General features: G+C 41.8%; 3 protein-coding genes across 5 annotated transcripts in view; all 3 read left to right on the forward strand.

Moving 5' to 3' along the window:
• Positions 1-8,200, forward strand: part of nabp1a (nucleic acid binding protein 1a) — a 28,734-nt gene extending 20,534 nt beyond the window's left edge. For both annotated transcript variants that reach the window (XM_046358232.1, XM_046358234.1), the window contains 2 exons: positions 820-883; positions 5,249-8,200. In XM_046358232.1, the coding sequence (XP_046214188.1) occupies positions 820-883; positions 5,249-5,451 (267 nt within the window). In that variant the 3' untranslated portion in view covers positions 5,452-8,200. The remainder of the gene's footprint in view (positions 1-819; positions 884-5,248) is intronic.
• Positions 8,201-9,995: 1,795 nt separating this feature from the next.
• Positions 9,996-13,056, forward strand: LOC124013676 (C-X-C chemokine receptor type 1-like). Of its 2 annotated transcripts, XM_046328188.1 has the most exons (3): positions 9,996-10,807; positions 11,139-11,221; positions 11,550-13,056. In XM_046328188.1, exons 2-3 carry the CDS (start codon positions 11,206-11,208, stop codon positions 12,620-12,622), a joined length of 1,089 nt encoding a protein of 362 aa, XP_046184144.1. In that variant the 5' UTR covers positions 9,996-10,807; positions 11,139-11,205; the 3' UTR covers positions 12,623-13,056. The 2 variants fall into 2 exon arrangements, with proteins under 2 accessions (XP_046184144.1, XP_046184066.1); XM_046328110.1 differs by having other exon boundaries at positions 9,996-11,221.
• Positions 13,057-20,089: 7,033 nt separating this feature from the next.
• The window catches only part of LOC124045917 (striated muscle preferentially expressed protein kinase-like), a 185,881-nt gene continuing 183,941 nt past the window's right edge, over positions 20,090-22,029 (forward strand). Inside the window, exon 1 of the mRNA XM_046365772.1 lies at positions 20,090-20,501. Within this exon, the coding sequence (XP_046221728.1) occupies positions 20,090-20,501 (412 nt within the window). The remainder of the gene's footprint in view (positions 20,502-22,029) is intronic.

The following is a 22,029-nucleotide window of genomic DNA, read 5'->3' on the forward strand; positions in this document are numbered from 1 at the left end:
GTAATGGGTCTGAAAACTTATGTAAATGTGATTTTGGTTTTATTAAAAAATTTACACAATGTTTTTGCTTTGCCATTATGGGGTATTGTGTGTAGATTGTTTTATATCCCCCTAATCAATTTAATACATTTTAGAATAAAGATGTAGCGTAACAAAATGTGGAATACCTTCAACTGCACTGTGTATTTTACAAAATAAAAGATATGGGGGATTGGAAATAATGCAGACAATTTCATTGGTGGAATCTGCAATATTAAAGCTGATCTAAAAAATAAAATAAAAATAGAATTGCAGGTGTAAATGCTGCCAAAGGTGACTAACATGTATTGACTCAATACTCATCTAATCAAGATCTATGGGTGTTTTTTTTATGGCAAATGTTAGAATTTTTCTTCCACGTTGACATATGTATTTTGCGTAGATTGTTGACAAAGAATGACAAATCCATTTTAATCCCACTTTTGTAATACCACAAAATGTGGAAAAAAAGTGGTGTGAATACTTTCTAAAGGCACTGTAAATCAGATGCTAATTAAAAAGCAAGAACAACATCAACGGCAGACACTCTAGAAAAGGAAATACTCAGTTTCCACCTAAATCAATGTTCATTTGAAAGCACAAACAAAAATCTAATTCCACTTCCAGAGAACAGGAATTGCCCATCTGTCTCAGACTCTACATGTGTAAAGTGTTTTTAGTTTAACAGTCTTAATGAGGTTAGTGGGTTAGTTATCCCCAAATTATTGAATGGTGTGAAGTGATGCTTAATGGACTTTTTAAAAGTGTTTTCTAATGCCCTCACCACGTCTCCCCTTGCAGGGCAAATCGGATCAGAGGGGGAATTCTCCGCCTAATCAGAATTCAGGTACACCTGCTCAGTCAGGTAAGTGATAATTGGGGTGGTGGGGCAGTTGATCTATTCAGAAAATCCTCAATGAATCACACTTTAATTTCACTAATTTGTTCATATTGGCGTATAACAACTGAAATCAGTCTAGATTTCCAGGCTAGTTGAGGTCCAGGCCCAGTCCAGAAACATCTAGCCCCTATCCCCAGTGTAGATGAAAGTATTTGATGGGTATAAGCAATATGGCAAAAATGAAGTCCACCTAACCTATCAGTGGGTGAGGTATTAGTTCTGTTTGATTAGATAGACCCTTTGTACACACAACTGTGGCAGAAGCATTCGTGTTGTGCTATTTAAAGTAGAACCTGCTTTGACAACTGTGGAGAATGGGCGTTTCTATTCCATTTTGCGCAGTGGAATCGATGACCTACGAGGTGATATATGTAATGCTGCTCTATTTTCTCTGTGGGGATGCCTTCTGCTTCGTCCAGTCAACCAGAAAATGTTGAGGGATAGGGGTTGCTTTAAATTGACACTCTTTCGCTTGTTTTTGCTGCCTTTGTGTGTACAGAGTAAACCGGGTGACGGCCCACCATGTGTGCAGGTTTGGCGGGGGCACTGTTCTCTGGTATATTGTCACCAAAAGCCTGATGGATTGTTCAGAAACATGTATTCATTCCATAAAATGAATGTAAAAAAGATTCTAACTAGCTTAGTTCTAAACTCAGCAAAAAAGAAACCTCTCTTTTTAAGGATCCTGTCTTTCAAAGATAATTTGTTTAAACACTGTTTCCAATGCTTCCAACCATAAACAATTAATGAACATGCACCTGTGGAACGGTCGTTTAGACACTTAACAGTTTACAGACGGTAGGCAATTAAGGTCACAGTTATGAACGTTTAGGACACTAAATAGGCCTTTCTACTGGCTCTGAAAAACACCAAAAGAAAGATGCCCAGGGTCCCTGCTCATCTGCGTGAACGTGCCTTAGACATGCTGCAAGGAGGCATGAGGACTGCAGATGTGGCCAGGACAATAAATTGCAATGTCTGTACTGTGAGACGCAGAAGACAGCGCTACAGGGAGACAGGACAGACAGCTGATCATCCTCGCAGTGGCAGACCACGTTTAACACCTGCACAGGATCGGTACATCCAAACATCACACCTGCGTGACAGGGACAGGATGGCAACAACTGCCCGAGTTACACCAGGAACGGTGCTCAGTCTGTCCACAATAGACAGAGAGGCTGGACTGAGGGCTTGTAGGCCTGTTGTAAGGCAGGTCCTCACCAGACATCACCGGCAACAACGTCGCCTATGGGCACAAACCCACCGTCACTGGACCAGATAGGACTGGCAAAAAGTGCTCTTCACTGACGTTGTGGTTTTATCTCACCAGGGCTGCTGGTCGGATTTGCGCTTTATCATCAAAGGAATGAGCGTTCCACCGAGACCTGTACTCTGGAGCGGGATTGATTTGGAGGTGGAGGGTCCTTCATGGTCTGGGGCGGTGTGTCACAGCACTGAGCTTGTCATTGCAGACAATCTCAACACTACGTTACAGGGAAGACATCCTCCTCCCTCATGTGGTACCCTTCCTGCAGGCTCATCCTGACATGACCCTCCAGCATGACAATGACACCAGCCATACTGCTTGTTCTGGATCTCAATCCCATTGAGCACTTCTGGGACCTGTTGGATCGGAGGGTGAGGGCTAGGGCCATTCCCCCCAGAAATGTCCGGGAACTTGCAGGTGCCTTGGTGGAAGAGTGGGGTAACATCTCACAGCAAGAACTTGCACATCTGGTGCAGTCCATGAGATGCACTGCAGTACTTAATGCAGCTGGTGGCCACTCCAGATACTCACTGACTTTTGATTTTGACCCCCCCTTGTTCGGGGACACATTATACCACGTCTGTGGAACTTGTTCAGTTTGTCTGTTGTTGAATCTTGTGTTCATACAAATATTCACACGTTAAGTTTGCTGAAAATAAATACAGTTGACAGTGAGGACTTTCCTTATTTGCTGAGTTTATGCGTTTTGTGTTGCTTATACACATCAAATCCTCTCTGATCTACATGCAGTGCCTTAATGGGTCAGGCATGTCAATGTACATGGTCATACTTGTTTTTGAACTTCTTTTTGCTAGTGCCAAATTAGGCCACCTACAAGTAACTGCCAAAATATAGGGAACCAACCGTGTCTTAACCTTTCTCCTACAATTCCTGTGGCCCTGTGGAAATTTAATTAACATAAAAACATCCCCAACAAAATCTGTCTAGTCTAGAGATGTTTTTTTTGCATGGGCTGTCTCAATCCACTGCATCTGTTCATATCGCCCTTCTGTATCTGCGGTGAAAGGTGGCAGAGCTATAGAGCTGTTCTTTGTCAAACCATAAAACATCCCAAAAATCTGTCTTCTCACAAACTTCTAAAGCTTCAGAACGGTTTTGCCTACAAACTATTATGACCCCCTCTGTGGAAAGATGACTCTCACGAACATGATGGGGTTGCTCTACGCACCCTGACAAGTTTCCCGGGACTTGTCTGAAGGTGGAGATAGTTTAGTGCCTAGAATAAGGGGTAAAATAAAAAATAGTTTCCTGATCTTTTATTTCTCAGATATAGGACAAACACTTCAGAACCCCCTCCCCCAAGTAAAAAAAGAAAAAACGATCTGTTACATGTGGTGAATCAGTTATTCAAAGCATTTCTATGGGCTAATGGCAAAAATTCTAAAGTCAATAATGTTTAAGCTAAATGCTTCTTGGCATGACCATCTTAAAACAATTCCATATTTTAGCTTATCCAGCTGCAGATTATGCACACTCTCCTTGTGGTCTGCTAACTTCAAATACCATCTGAAATGAGTACTTTTATCAACGGAGTCAGTTTGACTGTCTGCTCTACAAATTGCATCCTAAATAACTACTCAATACTATTTCTAGTTCAGTCAGTCACAATTTACCCTTGATGCATCACGGTTTTGATGCTCTCCAATACGGCCATTAACTTTGTTCCTAGGCGTTGGTGTGTTATGCACACTAGCTCTGGTCCAGGGTGTTATGTTAACCACTGTTGCGTGTGCAGCTAGCTCGTACAACGCTGGACACTCGCTGCCTGCAAGCTTGCTGCTCGCAAGTACGACTTTCAGGGGTAGGCAACCCTGGTACTTAAAGTTTTGGATTTAACCAACCTAATTTCATCACCTGTGCTGTTGGTGGCGGTAATGCACCATTCGATCTCTTGTCTCATTTCCTATGTCTTACAATGTCTGTGTGTGAAGTTATCTGCTTGAGTCAGACTCTGGAAAATAATAGCCTCCCCCGCAGGCCCTAAGCTTGATGGGATATTAATTGCTTAAATAACTCAAACCACGCCTGTGTGGAAGCACCTGATTTCAACCTACTTTGTATCCCTCATTTACTCTAGTGTTTCCAATGCTTTGGCATTTGCATGTGCACTATGTGACCAAGTATGTGGACACCTGCTCATCGAACATCTCATTCCAAAATCATGGACATCAATATGGAGTTGGTTAACCCCTATGCTACTATAAACAGCCTCCACTCTTCTGGGAAGATTTTCCGCTAGATGTCGGAACATTGCTGCGGGGACTTGCTTCCATTCAGCCACGAGCGTTAGTGGGGTCGGGCCTGATGTTGGGTGATTAGGACTGGCTCAGTCGGCGTTCCAATTCATCCCAAAGGTGTTCGATGGGGTTGAGGTCCGGGCTCTGTGCAGGCCAGTCAAGTTCTTCCACACATCTTGACAAACTATTTCTGGACCTCAATTTATGCACAGGGGCAATGTCATGCTGAAACAGGAAAGCGCATTCCCTAAACTGTTGCCACAAAGTTGGAAGAACATAATCATCTAGAATGTAAGATTTCTCTTCCCTGAAACTAAGGCGTCTAGCCCGAACCATAAAAAAACCAGCCCCAGACCATTATTCCTCATCCAGCAGACTTTGCAGTTGGCGCTATGCATTTGGGCAGTTGGCGTTCTCCTGACATCCGCCAAACCCAGATTCAGATGGTGAAGCGTGATTCATTACTCCAGAGAACACGTTTACACTGCTCCAGTCTAATTCCTCTATATAGTGTATGTCCATGTTTAACTGGAATTGTTAGTTTGGGTTTCTGAATGGCAGTCTCACATATCTTTATTAAATTGGTGCTACTGTTATCTAAGCATAGTGGACTCATGCATTTTGCTTTCATGTCAAGTTATGATGCTAATCTCTTTGTCATGCCTATTCAAAGGATTAAGAAAGCGGTAGTCTGCTATATTTGATTAAATGAACTCTGACACATGTTTCCCCTCTTATGTGATATACACAGTTGATCATGACTGCTGTTCTTAGCATTTTTGCCCATCCCTTCTCTTCCCACAGGTAACGGTGCCATGATACCATTTGTCAACAACAACAGTTCTCCCTCCACTCCTCGTGACCCGGTCTTTGGGGGTGTGGGGAGGACTAACGGCCGTTCCCCTGGCAGCACAGCTCCTCCAATGTCCGCTGTGGGACCTCCCAGTGCCCCCAAGCCTTCGGTCACTATTAGCAATGGCAGGGACCCCCGGCGTGCCAAGAGATGAAACTGGCATTAGGGACATCTTTCCCACGACCTCTTAACCCCCAACCCCCCCACTCTCTCCTTTCCATCTACCTTTTGAACAAGCCAAACCTGGCATTCACAACATTATCACTGAAAAAGACTAGTTTCTGATCTGCAGCTTATACTGGTTAACCTAGGCGACGTTGTCTTTCTCTAGTTGAGCTAATCTTTGTTGGTTATGCTGTCAATTGCATAAAGCACCTCACTGAATAATTGTGACCTAAACATGAACACAGTAGCAGGACTTGCAACGCTCTGGACATAAAGTAAGTTTACCCACTTCCACCACCATCATTGCCAATTTTGTGCCAATGTTATTGACAACCCTCCCTGTGCCTCCCTCTCGCCCATCTTGTTGGCTGAAACTATACACCCTACTTGACCACTAGATGCACTTTCTTCTCTCTAAGTCAAAGTGAATGCATCACTAATTTGATTAAGTAACAGATTACTGCTGATGGGGAAAGCCTTACGTAGGCGAAACAACTTTTTGGACAGAATTAACTAACAAAACCCCCCTTGGAAGGATCACAACTCCCTTCTCAACCAAAACATATCAAAAGTGACTGAAAAGAAAGGTGATAGTTTGATTTTTAACGGTAGGTCAATTAGATTTAGTTGAGAATGGCTACAGTTTTCTTGAGGACTAGTTTATTTGCTGTCCAGTTATGAACAATACATTTGTTTAGGTTGGAACACTTAAGAGGTTCACCCAAATATATTTTACTGACATTTTGATTTCTGTTTAATCTCTGAGATAGATGGTGAAGTAGCTAATGAGTGCAATAAATAATATTGTCACATTTAACTCTAGCTATGTTCCTCATTCTGTCAAACAACTTTAATCAAGACTGAGTAATACATTTAATCTGTTTTATCACATGAACACATTTCCAATGAAAGACAGACAGCGTTTCTGATATGTCAAAACTAGCCATAAGGCTAATATCCTTAACTTTAATCGATAGTCCTGAGGCTTATTCAGTAGGAGGAAATATTTACCTTTTACCGTTGCATGTCTACCCTGTGGGGCGGTTTCCCAGACAGGTTAAACGTAGTCCAGGACAAAAAATTATACTCAATGGAGATTCCAAATGGAAAGTATTTTAGTCTAGGACTAGGCTTAATCTCTGTCCAGGAAACTGTCCCTATATGTCTATCTGAAACACTTAAAATGATGACCTCTAGGGGTCACCCAACTGCCCTCAAGTAGAGAGACATCTTGAAGATGTGTCATGTGGTGTTTTTTTATATACCACCATTATACAGTGCCCTCCAGTGTCCATCCACTCAAGTTCTTGGCCTTGCGCAGGAAACTCTTTCCATGAAGGGCCAAGAGTCTGCTGGTTTTTGTTAAGACCTAGTCAACCAGGTGAGAGGAGTGCCTTACTAATCAGCGACCATATTTGATCAAGTGCAAGAGCAAAAACCAGACACTCGGCCCTGTGTGGAATGAGTTTGACACGTGCCTTACTGGGATCATTTGGGCTGCTGCTTAAAACAACTAGTGCTTTTTTGGTAGTCGTCTGTGCCATATTGTACCCTTCAATTAGATTGTTATGATCAAAGTTTATAATCCATGCTTTGCAATCTTATTTCCCAAGTTCAGTTGGAATGACCTCCATTGTGTCATAGTGCAGTTTTGGCAATAGTCTGAACTAAACGAAGCCTTCAGAAGGCCTACATATGTTCAAGTAATTTATAAGCAGATATATAAAAATGCATTCCAAATGTGTTAACCCTTAAGTACGTTTGCTTCTAGCCACTAACAGAAGCTCATTCAGAGATCTAGACAAATGTTAAGAGACAAGTCCCATATGACAGTTATTTTGGCCCATTGAATATGGTTAGTTAATATTGTGAGAAAAAATGCAGTATGATGACATTTAGTACTATCCTTATTTTACCCCAGTGGTCTGTTTTGAAACTTATTTTGTAACCACGCATTGCAAGAGACTAAACACACATGGCCTCATATCCTATGTTTCACAAAGCACCTCTGACCACAGACAGGGAAGGCTTTGGCCTATGAGAATTTTCCCGGCACTCACTGATAGGCACTGTGTCACGTTTCTCAAAAGAAAAATAGCTTCAGGCTATTCTGGATATGAATTAACATTTATAAAAATAAATGGTTATCTACTCTTTGATATTCCAAAATAGGGCTGGTTTCCCAGACCCAGATAAAGCCTATTCCTTTACCAAAAAGCACTTTAAATGAAGACTCATTGAGCATGCATTTTAGCTCACGACTAGGCTTAATCTGTGTCTGGAAACTGGCTCATATAAAAATAAGCAATGTAATACAGTGAGTGCTTACTCAGTTGTTGGGTATGTGAGCTTTATAGTTTGAAATGTATAAAATATTTCAGAGACAAATCGTTGGTTGAATAAATGTACAGTGCATCAGACACTTTGACAGGACAACAGCACAATATTTTTGTAATATGTCTTTGGTATGTTATGAAATGTGCTCCTAAAAGTGAGTGTGCATGTGTTTTTTGTATATGTATGAACTAAATCCTGGGTGGTAAAAGTTGATCACAATGAAAGTGGAAGTGTGGAGATATAGCTGGTGATTAGACTAAGAATTGTGTCCTTGGAGTCATTTTCTGCTCTCAGATGCTTGAAAACAAATGTACGCTTTGAAATAAGATAAACATTACCTCGCACATGTGCATGCCATATAATGTTTAATCTTCCTAATAATGATTATTCTCTTACGGTTATTTTCTGTTTCACTTTTAGTATTATTGTGACCAGTTACTTTTCTGGTGACAAGGTGAGTGGTTGAACATTTTTAGAAAAACAAAGTGGTCTGGTCGTGACTGGAGAGTTTTTAGTGTAATTTCCCTTCAGGTAGTAAAAAAAGAATTAGTAACAATTAAGAGTACATCAGTGTTATAGTACATGATCACTTAAATTAATGAGCCTTAAAGGAATCGTACACTCCAAACCAATGTTTAAAAGATTGTTATGTAGCCTCAAAGGTGCTCTTCAGTCATTCTACAATATCTGTTGAATGGATAGTAATTAAGGGAAATTTGCATGATCTACCTCAAATTAATGGAAAATATCTGTTCAACCAATGTTTTGAATTTGAGTGACAATATATCGCTACATTTAATTAACCTCATGGATGTAACGGCCCCTGAAGAGGACGAGCAAAGTTCTGGTATCTGTAATTTTTGCTTTTAAATCGATCTGTGGATGCCGTAGATCAAAATGACTACCATTCAGCAATAGCCCTAGTTCTCACGGAGTCTGGAGTATTGCCACGTTCATGTGCTAGTCGGACTTGTTGTAGCTATACTGTTGCTGCGTTCAGCCAATTTAGCAAGACAGAAATTTCAGAGTTTCCTAGTCGGGGAACTCCAAATTTCAAAGTTCCCCGACTGGCATGTCAACATCTCTTTGACCTTTGACTCGGGCTGTGAAATCTGGCACCACTTTAATTTGGGATGTCCCGCCCACCATTTCATTCGCTCTTCCGACTGTCCATCGCAGCCGTTGCTGAATGCTCCATCGCAGCCGTTGACAAAATGTGTAGAATTAACCAAAAAATTCCTGTCGGGGGGCATCTTAAAAAGTTTTCTCCGTAAGGTGGGGGTGGTTACCCCCAACAAAATTTTGCTTATGGCCCCCAAAAGGATCGGGCCAGCTGTGACTGCATGTGTGGGTATGCATACCAACGAGCCACTGCGGCCCCTCATGATGACTTAGATTTCTTTTGTGGCCCCCGCCCCCATCAAAGGTGCCGATCCCTTTGTATTGTAAACTCTACTTCCTTTCTGTAAATGTCATTGTGCACTCAAATAATTGACTCCTGACAGTATGTAAATAGTTATATTGTATGTTAGTGTCGTCAGGTCGGCTAGTATTTGTATCGTGATCCTGTGTTACGAATCCCTTTTGGCCCGACAGTCTAGGGAGGATGGTAATGAGATCCGTAACATAACTCATGCAAATTATTATTGTGACAAAGTAAAGGTGTGCACGAAATAACCACGACAACAGAAATCTACCGTCAAACTCTAGGTTTATTTATAAACACACGGTAATAGGGGGAGCAGGAAAAGGGGCTGAGCTGGACCCAAGGAAAGAAACAATAAATATACAAAAACACACCCCTAAGCTAGACTAGCCTACTTTAACAACAACTAACTAACTAAAAATACAGTGGGTGGTCCGCCCAGTTCTACCTAGTGTATTTAACAAAGTTCACCTACGGGTAGTGTATGCCCATGGGCGACTTGTCTTGGTTTCCCCTTTTCCCACCAGCAAACAAACAAACACCATAACCAAAAACAATACTCACAGGTGATGACAAAGTGCTATGGAGGTGCTTTAAACAAAAGAGAGGTTAAGACACAAAGCGAGAGTGAAACACAGACCTACAGACATGGCATTTACAGAGAGATTGAGCTGAGCTAGAGATTGAGCTGCGCTTTAGAACAAACAAATGATGGGGTTTTTAAACCATGGGGAAGGAACTGTGATAGGTCAGGAAATAGGAGGAGGTGTGTCTTCTGATTGATGATTGATTGTTGACTGATTGGGGAGTGATGGTTTTCACCTGTGAGGGGAGAAGGAGAGAAAAGAAACACACACACAGGATACACACACACACAGGATAACTGTATCCGTAACATCCTGCCTTGTGCGTTGTATATTGTGAAATAATAAAGAGTGCCGATCCCTGCTCTAGCAGATTCAGGGATTGATTTCAAATCAAATCTAACTTTTTATTTGTCATGTGCCGAATACAACAAGTGTAGACTTTACCATGAAATGCTTACTTACAAGCCCTTAACCACCAGTGCAGTTCAAGAAGAGTTCAAATATTTACCAAGTAGACTAAAATAAGAAGTAATCATAAAAATTAACACTAAGAATAACAATAACGAGGCTATATACAAGGGGCACCGGTAACGAGTCAGTGTGCGGGGGTTCATGTTAGTTGAGGTAATTTGTACTTTAGGTGGGGGTCATATTAAAAATATATATTTTTATCATAATGTACTGTGTACTTCAGCTTGTGTCCTCAAAAGTAACCACCTCAGCAATGTATAACTATTTTTACCAGAAAGGTGAGATTTTTGTCTTTCTTGGAGCATGCAGCATTACTAGTTACAGTTTATGGCCCTCATGATAAATAATAACTTTCGGGATTACATCTTAGTTATATCTAGAAAAGGCTCATGTCACATGTAATTTACAATAACGCTGGTTTCAACAGATCTCGTCATAAGTAAATTACACGTTTCCTGGGTGGGGTGGGGACGCGATTTGTGATATCTGTTCGTCGACAAAGCAAGACATGGTCACAATGGCAGGTAAAGTCATTCAGTTCATTCCTACAACATGACACATACTTTTTCAGTTTATATTTGAATGCATTTTTTTCTACAACACATTGGTTGTTGTTATTCACACAGGCTCATTTTGAATCATAAAATGAGGTAATACTGATTCCTTGTCAAGTATTACAATACGGGATATTGCTATAATACCTTTTGAGGAAACCAAACTGTGCAGACACTATACCAATGTATTTCGCCAAAAGAAAAAATGAATTGTCCATTTAGCTCTTAATATTTTTCTATACTGTTATATCTAGAAAAGGCTCTTGTCACATGTAATTTACAATAACGCTGGTTTCAACAGAGATCTCGACACATTCATTAGACGTGGAGACGCGATTTGTGGTATCTGTTCATCGACAAAGCAAGACATGGTCACAATGGCAGGTAAGTCATTCAGTTCATTCCTACAACATGACACATACTTTTTCAGTTTATATTTGAATGCATTTTTTTTCCTACAACACATTGGTTGTTGTTATTCACACAGGCTCATTTTGATTCATAAAATTAGGTAATACTGATTCCTTGTCAAGTATTACCATAAGGGGTATTGCTGTAATACCTTTTGAGGAAGCCAAACTGTGCAGACACTATACCAATGTATTTTTCCAACAGAAAATAAATTGTCCATTTACTATTTTTCTATACTATCCATTTTGATTCAAGAAAGTGTAACCGTTTACCAACAAAACAAGTCTGATCTTCTTTTCAGACCCAAATATCTCATACCTTTTGATTGTGGAGGACTTTGGTGAATACTTCAACTACACTGACTTCAACACAACTTATGAGCTTGACGAAAACACCCTAACCTGCAATACTACCCCCATTTCCTCCGGTGTGACAGTCGTCTTATGTGCCTTATACGTCCTCATCTTGCTCTTGGCCATTCCTGGCAACATGGTGGTGGGGCTGGTGATAGCCTCCAGCAAGCAGCCGCTATCTCCCTCTGACTTATACCTCCTCCACCTGGCTGTGGCCGACTTCCTGTTGGCTCTCACCCTCCCTTTCTGGGCCGTTTCTGTCACTGTGGGCTGGGTCTTTGGTGACGCCATGTGCAAACTAGTCAGTGTCTTTCAGGAGGTCAGCTTCAATGCCAGCATCCTGTTTTTGACCTGCATCAGCGTAGACCGTTACCTGGTGATCGTGCGAGCCATTGAGGCATCCAAGGCTGCTCGTCGCCAAGAGGTCAGCTGGGGCACCTGTGCCACTGTCTGGCTCCTGGGTGGCCTGCTGTCCCTGCCCGGTCTCTTGAACCATGTCGTAGTCTTACCCAGCACAGAGAGGATGACATGCGCCGAGAGTTACGACCCAGGCAGCGCTGAGGCTTGGCAGCTGGTCATACGGGTTCTCGGGCACATGTTAGGGTTTCTACTCCCTTTGACAGTTATGGTGGTGTGCTATGGTGTGATTGTGGCTCGACTCCTGCGGACCCGGGGCGGTTTCCAGAGGAACAGGGCCATGAGGGTGATTGTTGCGCTGGTTTTGGCCTTTCTGCTTTGCTGGATGCCCTACCACCTGGCTGTGATGGCGGACACCCTATTCCGGGCAAAAGTGGTGGGGTATGGGTGCCGAGAGAGGAACGCTGTGGACACAGCCATGCTCGCCACCCAGAGTCTGGGCCTGCTGCACAGCTGCGTCAACCCGGTTCTCTATGCCTTTGTCGGGGAGAGGTTTAGGAGGAGGCTGTTCCAGAAAGTGGGTGTGATGGAGCAGCGAGCGTCATTGACCAGGGCCAGCAGATACTTCTCTCAGACCTCAGAGGCCACCTCCACATTCATGTGATCTTTAATTGTGTGTTTTTACCCCTGATTATACGAAGAATCAATGAGTCATGATGAGGACTCCGGTGCTATGCTGTGGGTGTGCAGGAGTACGCCCACATAAATGTCAACAAACTGGACTTTAAAACAGCCTTCTTACTTGTCTTTACATGTATTATTGTATTAACTCAATGCATCAATTTTTTTTGTTTTGTGAAAAGGAAGTGTAATGCCCCTGGCGGGTTTTGAACGCATGTCTCCCAGCACTGCTCCAATACATCTGTACCATTTTTGTGGGGTATAGTAACAGGCCTACGTAAGCAAGGTCCATGACATACATTTTTATATATATTTTTTATTTTATTTTACCCTTTTCTCCCCAATTTTCGTGGTATCCAATAGTTAGTAATTACTATCTTGTCTCATCGCTACAACACCCATACAGGCTCGGGAGAGACGAAGGTCGAAAGCCATGCGTCCTCCAAAACACAAGCCGCACTGCTTCTTAACACAGCGCGCATCCAACCCAGAAGCCAGCCACACCAATGTGTCGGAGGAAACACCGTGCACCTGGCGACCTTGGTTAGTGTGCACTGCGCCCCGGCCCACCACAGGAGTCGCTGGTGTGCGATGAGACAAGGATATCCCTACCTGCCAAACCCTCCCTAACCCGGACGACGCTAGGTCAATTGTGCGTCGCCCCACGAACCTCCAGGTCACGGCCGGCTGCGACAGAGCCTGGACGCAAACCCAGAGTCTCTGGTGGGACAGCTAGCCTGCGATGCAGTGCCCTAGACCACTGCGCCACCCGGGAGGTCTGACATTATTTTCTATTCATAAACATTGTTTAGGGAAAATTCTGAAAAGATAAAGTATGTAAAAAAAATATTCACATAACAAACTTGGCGACGCCATACATATGCATGTTTTCCGTTATAAATCAGACCTTTCATAAAACTGCGTGCGTGAATTCACCTTTTTATGTTGACAATAGCACCTTTTTCTTGCTAAAAGAAAGAGCAATGGCAAATTTTGATTACACTCCTGTGGAGGTGTGGGCAGAATGTTTGAATAATTTAGTCACTTAAAAGAAATGAAATATGCATGCTATCAAATATAGCAGGTGCCAAACACTTGATTGATTGTACATTAGAAACATCTTAAAAGTGAAATTCTACAGCCCACACTTCTACAGTATGCAAAATACAAAATGTTGTTAATCAATAAATTATGTTTATCTCTTGCCTTGGTTTAGTCTATTAAATAGGCTATTTAGAAGAAAAAGAAACGCACACCTATTAAGACGAGGTGCTGGCTAGCGGAGTAAACTTGAAAATACGTACACTAGGAGCTCAGATGCAAAAATGTAATTACCAACGTTTCGACAGCCAAGCTGTCTTCATCAGGGTATAATCAAACACTGCAGAATGACTCGTTTATATAGTGTCAAAAGACACAGGTGTCTGTAATCATGGCCAAGAGGGGCCTAATATCATTGGTTAATAATCAAATATTAACATGTCATACAAAGAACAAATGGATAATGATATCATGGCTTTAGAAGATTCTCATGGGCTAATTGACATCATTTGAGTCAATTGGAGCTGTGGATGTATTTCAAGGCCTACCCTCAAACACAGTGTCTCGTTGCTTGACATCATGGGAAAATCAAAAGAAATCAGCCAAGACCTCAGAGAAAAAATGTAGACCTCCAAGTCTGGTTCATCCTTGGGAGCAATTTCCAAATGTCTGAAGGTACCACGTGCATATATACAAACAATTAGTACCCAAGTATGAACACCATGGGACCACGCAGCCATCATACCGCTCAGGAAGGAGATGCGTTCTGTCTCCTAGAGATGAACGTACTTTGGTGTGAAAAGTGCAAATCAATCCCAGAACAACAGCAAAGGGCCCTGTGAAGATGCTGGAGGAACAGTTAAAAAAGTATCTATGTCCACAGTAAAACGAGTCCTATATCGACAATCTGAAAGGCCGTTCAGGAAGGAAGAAGCCATAGCTCCAAAAACCGCCATAAAAAAGCAGTCTACAGTTTTCAACTGCACATGGGGACAAGGATTGTACTTTTTGGAGAAATATCCTCTTGTCTGATGAAACAAAAATGGAACTGTTTGGCCATAATGACCATCGTTATGTTTGGTTGAAAAAGGGGGATACTTGCAAGCCGAAGAACACCATCCAAACCTGTGAAGCATGGGGGTGGTAGCATCATGTCGTGGGGGATGCTTTGCTGCAGGAGGGACTGGCACACTTCACAAAATAGATAGCTTCATGAGGAATGCAAATTATTTGGATATATTGAAGCAACATCTCAAGACATCAGTCAGGAAGTTTAAGCTTGCTCGCAAATGGGTCTTCCAAATGGACAATGACCCCAAGCATACTTCCAAAGTTGGACAACAAAGTCATTGTATTGGAGTGGCCATCACAAAGCCCTGACCTCAATCCTATGGAACATTTGTGGGCGGAACTGAAAAATCGTGTGCGATCAAAGAGGCCTACAAACCTGACTCAGTTACACCAGCTCTGTCAGATGGAATGGGACAGAATTCACCAAATTTATTTTTTGAAGGCTACCCAAAACGTTTGACCTAAAGTTAAACTATTTAAAGGCAATTCTACCAAATACTAATTGAGTGTATGTAAAATTCTGACCCACTGGGATTGTGATGAAAGATATATAAAAGCTGAAATAAATCATTCTCTCCTATTATTCTGACATTTCACATTCTTGTGAAGTGGTTATCCTAACTGACCCAAGACGGGGAAGTTTTACTAGGATTAAATGTCAGGAATTGTGAAACTAAGTTTAAATGTATTTGGCTAAGGTGTATGTAAACTTCCGACTTCAACTGTAGCTTTGCTAAGTGCCAGCGGGTTTCAGCTATTGTTAGTGGTTTAGAAGGTAATGGTTGTAGCATTGTTTAGCACAGGTGTCCAGTCATTTGTAGCTTTTGAAAATTGACACAGTAAGTTTTTATTTACATTTTTTTAGATAATATAATTAACTGCAATTTGGCAGTACGCCAAGACCTTGTTTTGAGAACAAAATATATCTCACTTTTAAGGTCTCATCTTATAGAGAGGAATCCTTGTGCGGTATTGGTCTGTCACATGTTGTGAACCAGTATTGATCGATCACATGAATGAAACGCAAAACTAATGTTTAATTAATTATGCAAATATAACTTGTCTGTGTATAGGCGTATATAAGACAACTGCCTGGATTGCATAAGTAGAGCTTCTGTTTGACATGTGTACTATGGTGCATTAAGTGTGTTGGAACCTCTCCAGCGACAATAAACAATGATTGATTTAAGATTGACTTTGAGTGTCCCCGTGTTAAGATTTTCATAATTTAACGTCAAGAACAGAATGATCTGATTCTGCCTGCGGCGCTTTCCAGTGGGGGTCGGTAAGGAAAACCGGTGTTATTATATTAGGTTATTATGATCTGAGATAATATACAACTTGCACACCCACATGTAGACATACGTACATCAGTGGGGGGGAAAGTATTCGGAGTAATATGGATAATTTGAGGTATAAGGTTAAAGCATTTTACAGGACTTGACTTACCCTTAACCAATACAAATATAAACACTTAGAATATATCCTCCACCCTGGTAATGCATTTTGAAATAAACCCCATACCCTGTCAAATAGAACTAATGAATGTTGAACATGATTTTCTGTATTTACCTACTCAACTGTTTTAAAGTGTTAGGTAGAGACTTATTATGGACAGAGCATGCCATCTACTGGGGTTTGAGACAGTGCCAACCCAGTTAATACATATTGATCTCTCCAAAGCATTACATATGAATCTTAAAATTGACATTTGAATAAATATTGAAGAAGAAAGTGAATATCCAACAGATTGGTAATGAAAACAATGCCTTCCAACACTATGCGTTGATAATGACGGGTGGCTGCGATTTTACGAGTTAGTTCTGCTCTTTGTCTTTCTCCGTCAAACACCCATGAGCACCACCCCCTTTCATTACTACTGATGGATTTTCAAATCCAAACAACGAGGTCTCAACCGTCAGGATAAAACATCTTTGAGAGACAATGTGTCCACTCAATTTCTGAGCAAATATTGCATTAACAACCAGCCTCCTTTCCAGACAAATGAGTCAGCTTTTCCTTGCTGTGTTGTTGCTTCAGCCAGGCTAGTCATCATATCCCCCATTTGTACAAAATACTTACTTGCCTGCTTGCAATACAATATTTTTACCACTAGAAAATGTGCGAACGCATGGTCTAAATTTTGCGTGGAGGAAAGGACATTCTCGCGGCAAGTTCAGCTTTTATGAATGCCAACATTGTGTGAACTGGCGCATGCATGTTTTGGGGTAAATGTTGTACGTACACAACGTTTTTAAGTGAGGTCCTGGGAGAGGAGTGACTTTATTTTTATTTTTTTTAATTATTTTTTTTGCCTTTGAAAAAACTCATTTTATCTTGCAATTGTATAATGAATATAGTTTGTGTCAGTGCCGTTTAAGATGAGGGAGGATTTGCTTTATGAGCATGGTTTTATATCTATTACAGCATATTGGATGACTGTCATTCATATTCCATTCACCCAGTTCAATGTAACAGCGATAGGTTTAGTCTACTACATGATCCTCAAATTTTCCCTATACCCACATGTGGTTGCTACAACCTAGCCTATCAATGGAAGTTTACAACGTATGTGCACACAGGTCGAGAGAAAGATTTGAGGTGTCATAGTGAGACAAGGACAGACAGTGACATTTTCAATACACTCTTGCCTGCATCTAGCTGATCTATGGTGTAATTATTAGTCCAACACTTGCAAACGATAGTATCTATCGGACAAATTCAGGTATGTTTATCTCCGTTTCGTTCCATTTGCTTCCTTTTAAGAAACATCTTTCAACAGAATTGGCGGAATGAATACACCCCCTGATCACGTGTAAACAGTTCAGTTTGATAGCAGCCAAGTTGTTGTATTCCTTCTCGCATCTACACGCTCTCCTCCACACACCTTTTCCCTTCGTTTGTGGACTTCAATGCATATCAGCTGTATGTGATCAGGCGGGGAAAAAAAAACTTTCCAAGGCAAACCATATCATAACCACTACACACAGCCTACGTAGTTGTCACCATATTAGCTAAAGTAACGTCATAGTCAACATAGCTAATATAACTTGCGTGTTAGTAAACCACCAACCATCATGTAGTGATGTTACTGTGTATTGTCATTAAGCAGTTTAGCACTGAAACCGATGGGCCCCAGTGGCAATAAATTCTTAACCAAAAGCTTACCTTGACTTGGAAGAGTTCCAGTGTTGTGTTGGATAGTCATAGCCAGCTAGCTAACATAGCATCCCTCATATTGAGCAGGGTGTTTGCATAGGTTAAACTAGCTAGCTGCATTTGCTAGGTAAGTAAGTGAAACTGTAAAAAAAAGGACAATCGTTCTGTCTTGTTTCTCCCATATTTTGGAAGAAATGTATTTGTTCAAAACTGTTGAACTGTTGTCTTTCTTTCTCATAGTCAACTATTCACCACATTTTATGCACTGCAGTGCTAACTGTAGCTTATGCTTTCAGTACTAGTTCCATTCTCAGATCCTTTGATTGGGTGGACAACCTGTCAGTTCATGCTGCATTGTGCTACTGTACCGAGTGCTGTGCTACCATACAGAGTACTGAAGACCTTCATTGCACATTAAAACAGTGTGTTTTAATCAATTATTTGGTGAGGTGAATATATTCTGTATAGTTTTATCTGAAAAGGATAACCTTTTTAATTAAAAATATATTTTTATGAAATACGCCGAGGAGAATGGTCCTCCCCTTCCTCCTCCGAGGAGCCACCACTGGATATAATCAGGTTGTTGGGCGGTTATATGCTGGGAAGTCTTATTAAAAAAAGTTGTTTATTAAATGTTGTAGTGTATAAATACCACACTGCAGTGTAATGCTTGAACAAGTTTAATATGCTATCTTTTTACCATACTAGTACATACAGTACAAAACATGGCTTCATTTGAACTGATTGAGACTGAAACCTTGCGGTTTAAAATAAGAACAACAGGGGTTTGATATTACCGATTGGATTAGATTAGAATGTGTCATTGCATGCAGAGCATATCCTGGTAATTATTAATAAATTTTAGCCCGAAACAAATTTCATCTGGAAAAAGAAGGCCCTTACTGATTTTGCCAATGTTTTGCTGTCACTTGATTAGAATTTCTAGATTTTTTAAAACTTTAGTGTTACCTAGTTGCGTTAATGGCTTGACATTAATCAGTCACTGTTATGAACTCTTAAAACTTAAAAAAAGAGTACCTGACAGTTGTCTGATGAGAATCAATTTAGGAACAAGTATTCAAACAAATTAGATACCTAGCTGCTTGTGATTTAATGAAACCGTGTGGACTGAGATCTTGACTGCCTAGTGCCTACAGTATATTGCTTTCCCTCCTGAATATTTTTTGTGAAGTTGCTTGTGAGTTTGCATTTGACCTACAAATGAAATATTTTCTCAACCCATTCCTCCCTACTCACGGTGGCACTGTCCAACATGCTCTGGAGACCACATGGTTGTCCAAAAATGACAAGAGGGCAGGAGTTAAGGGGGACAAGGCAGATGTATCAGCATGCAACTGTCATCATTCTGATGCTTTCTAGTTCTTTGGCTGGCACTTCCACTGAGAACTTGCCTGGCAGAGGTGGGGGGAGATCATGATTTGAGAAGGCTTTGCTCTTTTGGCATAGGAGGGGGGACAGACTGTGCATTTGGTGTGACTAAGCCTGGTGCATAATGAATTGGAAACAAAGCGAGTTTGTCAGGCAGAGCCAATCCCAAGAGATGATCTTGGGAGTAAGGGAATAGAATTTGACTGGGTCCAAGGCACTTTTTCTTTGTCTCGTGCTCAATGTGTTCAAGCCAAGAACTGGCACAAGAGGGGGGAAAAGCAAGAGAAACCAGCCAGCGGAAAGGTAGGTGAAAGGCACAGGCCAGCAACTTGCAAAAGGCAATACTGGGAGCTTTTAATGCAACATGATCCTGTAGGTCTTGCCATAAAAATACCGTCGGGTAGGAGCATGCACAGTCTGTATATGCCTAATTGCTATGGGATGATCCATTTGTTTAGCCTTTTTTCCAATTGAACTTTCAAAGTTGTTTGAATTGGCTCATGTATTGCTAATAATATACATGTATCTTCTATCAAAGTTTTAAAGCAAATAAACGTAATTAATTCAATTTGATTAGATTACCTTCAAAGTGCCCGAGCCAGGTTTTTTGTCACAGCTCTTTTTGGAAGTTAGTGTTATGTTTGAAAGTGTTAACAATCGTTATAATAATCAAAATGTTAAAGTGCAGTTGGGAAAGAAAATAAATTAAGAAAAAGGGCCCATTTGGGACACATTGGGATACATTTTGAAAACACAACTGATGCTATTATAAGAAGGCAGCGCTGTGACAATGAACAAGGCAGAGCTGCAGATGACCCTGAAGAAGGGAGCGGATGAGGGGTGCGCGGCGTCCCAAGCCTCATCATTCCTCCAAAGCGGTCCAAGGCCTACCCTTACCCAGACTAGGCGGTCCCGAACTCTGGGGCTTCCTTGTTCCCCTCCAGCATTCGTACGCAAAATGAGGAACACCGCTGTGGGAACCATCTGCGACATCCGTCTGAAAGTGGTGGTGGTAGGAGACCCACAGCCCTCGCTCTACTGGTACCACAACGATGACATGCTGAATATGGTTAACCAGGAGTATGGGGGCCTCTGGATCAGGGACTGCAAGCCCAGAGATGCCGGCCTCTACACCTGCATCGCCAGCAACCACTTGGGGAAGGTGCAGAGTAGCGCCATGCACACCGTCCTGGACCTACATTGTAGACAGATTACTTATCCTATAGTTTTGTTAAACATCCCTGGCCTCTTATCAATGTGTTACAGTTCAAATAAGGTAATAATTTTGGATTTATGGATTTAACATGATTGGGCAGGGGAGCAGCCATGGGAGGGCATAGGCCCACACTGGGGAGGCAGGGCTTTATTACAGGCAAATACTCCTCACTTCTCTGGCAACAGCTTTGGTGGACAATCCTGCAGTCAGCATGCCAATTGCATGCTCCTTCAACTTGAGATATGTGGCATTGTGTTGTGTGAGAAAAATCCACCTTTCCAGAAACAAGTCTCTCACTGTTGCCGCTTGCTATATATCACCTTCTGCCCCCAGCTGTGCCCTGGACACCATATGTGAATTGATTGCCCCCTATCTATCTTCAGAGCTCGTGGTGTTAGGTGACCTAAACTGGGACATGCTTAACACCCCGGCCATCCTACAATCTAAGCTCGATAACCTCAATCTCACACAAATTATCAATGAACCTACCAGGTACAACCATAAATCCGAAAACACGGTCTCCCTCATAGATATCATCCTAACCAACCTGCTATCTTTAACCAGGATCTCAGAGATCACTGCCTCATTGCCTGCGTCCGTAATGGGTCTGCGGTCAAACGACCACCCCTCATCACTATCAAATGCTCCTTAAAACACTTCAGCAAGCAGATCTTTGATCGACCTGGCCTGGGTATTCTGGAAGGATATTGACCTCATTCCGTCAGTAGAGGATGCCTGGTTATTCTTTAAAAGTGGTTTCCTCACCATCTTAAATAAGCATGCCCCATTCAAAAAAAAATAGAACCAGAAACCGATATAGCCCTTGGTTCACTCCAGACCTGACTGCCATTTACCAGTACAAAAACATCCTGTGGCGTACTGCATTAGCATCGAATAACCCCCGCGATATGCAACTTTTCAGTTAAGTTAAGAACCTATATACACAGGCAGTTAGGAAAGCAAAGGCTAGCTTTTTCAAACAGAAGTTTGCATCCTGTAGCACAAACTCCAAAACGTTCTGGGACACTGTAAAGTCCATGGAGAATAAGAGCACCTCCTCCCAGCTGCCCACTGCACTGAGGCTAGGAAACACTGTGACCACTGATAAATCTGCGATAATTGAGAATTTCATTAAGCGTTTTTCTATGGCTGGCCAAACTTGGCTACCCATGGTTACCCTTACCCCGATCAACAGCCCTGCACCCCCCACAGCAACTTGCCCAAGCCTCCCCATTTCTCCTTCATCAAAATCCAGATTGCTGATGTTCTGAAAGAGATGCAAAATCTGGACCCCTACAAATCAGCTGGGCAAGACTATCTAGACCCTCTCTTTTTAAAATTATCCGCCAACATTTTTTGCAACCCCTATTACTATCCTGTTCAACCTCTCGTATTGTCTGAGATCCCCAAATATTGGAAAGCTGCCAGGGTCCTTCCGTTCTTCAAAGGGGGAGACATTCTAGACCCAAACTGCTACAGACCTATATCTATCCTACCCTGCCTTTCTAAGATCT

This window comes from Oncorhynchus gorbuscha, linkage group LG01 (genome assembly GCF_021184085.1).
Source record: "Oncorhynchus gorbuscha isolate QuinsamMale2020 ecotype Even-year linkage group LG01, OgorEven_v1.0, whole genome shotgun sequence".
NCBI classification, from domain to species: domain Eukaryota; kingdom Metazoa; phylum Chordata; class Actinopteri; order Salmoniformes; family Salmonidae; genus Oncorhynchus; species Oncorhynchus gorbuscha.